The sequence below is a fragment of the Fulmarus glacialis genome, unplaced genomic scaffold (genome assembly GCF_000690835.1).
Source record: "Fulmarus glacialis isolate BGI_N327 unplaced genomic scaffold, ASM69083v1 scaffold50773, whole genome shotgun sequence".
NCBI lineage: Eukaryota > Metazoa > Chordata > Aves > Procellariiformes > Procellariidae > Fulmarus > Fulmarus glacialis.
The window spans coordinates 269-2,191 of record NW_009202012.1 but is presented as its reverse complement, the minus strand read 5'-3'; the positions used below and the strand labels follow the sequence as shown (position 1 = coordinate 2,191).

The window sequence follows — 1,923 nt, the reverse complement described above, 5'->3', positions numbered from 1 at the left end:
GCTCCTCACTACAAGGACATTGAGGTGCTTGAGCATATCCAGAGAAGGGCAACAAACCTGGTGAAGGGTCTGGAGAACAAGTCTTATGAGGAGCAGCTGAGGGAACTGGGACTGTTTAGCTGGAGAAGAGGAGGCTGAGGGGAGACCTTATCGCGTTCTACAATTACCTGAAAGGAGGTTGTAGTGAGGTGGGTGTTGGTCTCTTCTGCCAAGTAACTAGCAATAGGATGAGAAGAAATGGCCTCAAGTTGCGCCAACAGAGGTTTAGATTGGACATTAGGAAAAATTTCTTTACTGGTTAAACATTGGAACAGGCTGCCCAGGGAAGTCACCATCCCTGGAGGTATTTAAAAGACATGAAGACATGGCACTTAGGGACATGGTTTAGTGGGCATGGTGGTGTTCAGTTGATGGTTGGACTGGATGATCTTAGAGGTCTTTTCCAACCTTAATGATTCTATGATTCTAAACCTGCTAGCTGCTCCAGGACCTTTGTTCATGCGTTGCCCCTTAGGGCAGTACAATTGTTCCCTGTTTGTAAAGAAGGGCCTACAGCCAAGTGCAGGGGCTGTTTGGGTGAGTTTGGATTACCCTGACCCCTACTGTGTTGAAACCATTGCTGGGTGCAAGGAATCCTACCTGCCTCTCCTCTCGGGCAAGGGCTTGGAGAGGAAAAAGGCCTACTCAGTCAGCTCTGCTTCTTCCCCGCCCCCCCCCATCACTACTTCACCTACCAACAATTCAGATTTACTGTAGCATTCCTGAAATGGAACCGCTGTAATAGGGACATGAACTGTTTTAAATGAAACACGCTGCAGAAGTTTAGAGGAGGCCCTTTTGAAGACAGCCTTCTACCATGGAAGCTCATAAATAAGCCTGGAGAAAAGCAGCAGCACAACGCTCACAGAGAAGCCACTGGTGCAAAAATGCATCAGAGCCTCAGGTGTTACATGTATTCTAAAACACCTCTTGGTAACACAGTAAGGAGATCCCAGCCATCAGCAGGGTTTTTTCAAAAGCCTTCAGATTACAAACTGTTTGTTTGTAATCAAGCAACACCTTCCTGTTGGGTTGATGTACTTGCAAGTCCCACCCGACTAACAAGAGAAGATACACAAAAACAAGCAACAAATCACTTCCAAATACTTTAATATGGTCCATAACACCAAGTAGGATGGAGCTTAGAACTGGATCACCTGGCCCTGTAAGAAGAAGAGACAGAGCGAGTTTATTCACCACTGAATGTCACCACCCTTTCTCAGCCACTCTCGGTACACAAGCATACCTTTCTCTTCTTGTCTCCTCCCAGTTCAAAGTGCTTGCACCTCTTAATGGCCAGCATCCTCTTGGACCTGCAGTTGGGCTCTACACACTCCAGCCTCAGCACAATCTTCTTCGTGGTCTTAGCCTGGGAGGACCAGAGCGTATCAATAAACAAAATGTCCACAAGCAGACAAATTGCTGTTCTCAGGAAAAGCTTGTTATCTGCACTCCTGAAGATTCAGCAGCTTGTTCTCAAAGTGTAAAGAAAAAGACTACCAACATGGTTAGGCTCCCTCCATTAAAAACCAGTACAGGAATATAGTGGATCTGTACCTTCACAATAAAGCACACTGGCAAAAGCACTCAGTGGGGCAGGGCTAGTCCCCTGCAGAGATCAGCCACGCTGGAAGAAAGTCTGTGCCAATCAGTGAACACACCAAGGAACAGGCACTTTTGCAGTGTGGGAGAACAGACTGACACTGCTCAGGACAAGTTCAGCAGAAAGTCAGGCAGAAGAAACACCTGAAAGCAGCACCACTGACAAACTCTCCCCGGAAGAAGCAGTGACACAATGCCCTCAGCACAGACCTGCAGCTACTGAGAAGTTAGATGAAACCCAAAAGACTAGAAGGAAGAATCCAAAGCTATGAGGCTACTGTA

General features: G+C 47.0%; 1 protein-coding gene across 1 annotated transcript; it reads right to left on the bottom strand.

The window, feature by feature from the left end:
• Nucleotides 1-1,181: 1,181 nt before the first annotated feature.
• Nucleotides 1,182-1,408, bottom strand: LOC104074104 (60S ribosomal protein L36a; the record flags this gene model as incomplete). The annotated part of the gene is made up of 2 exons (XM_009574116.1): nucleotides 1,182-1,202; nucleotides 1,286-1,408. Coding segments are annotated over 2 exons (144 nt in total), but the record flags the coding sequence as incomplete, so codon positions are not given.
• Between the last annotated feature and the right edge of the window lie 515 nt (nucleotides 1,409-1,923).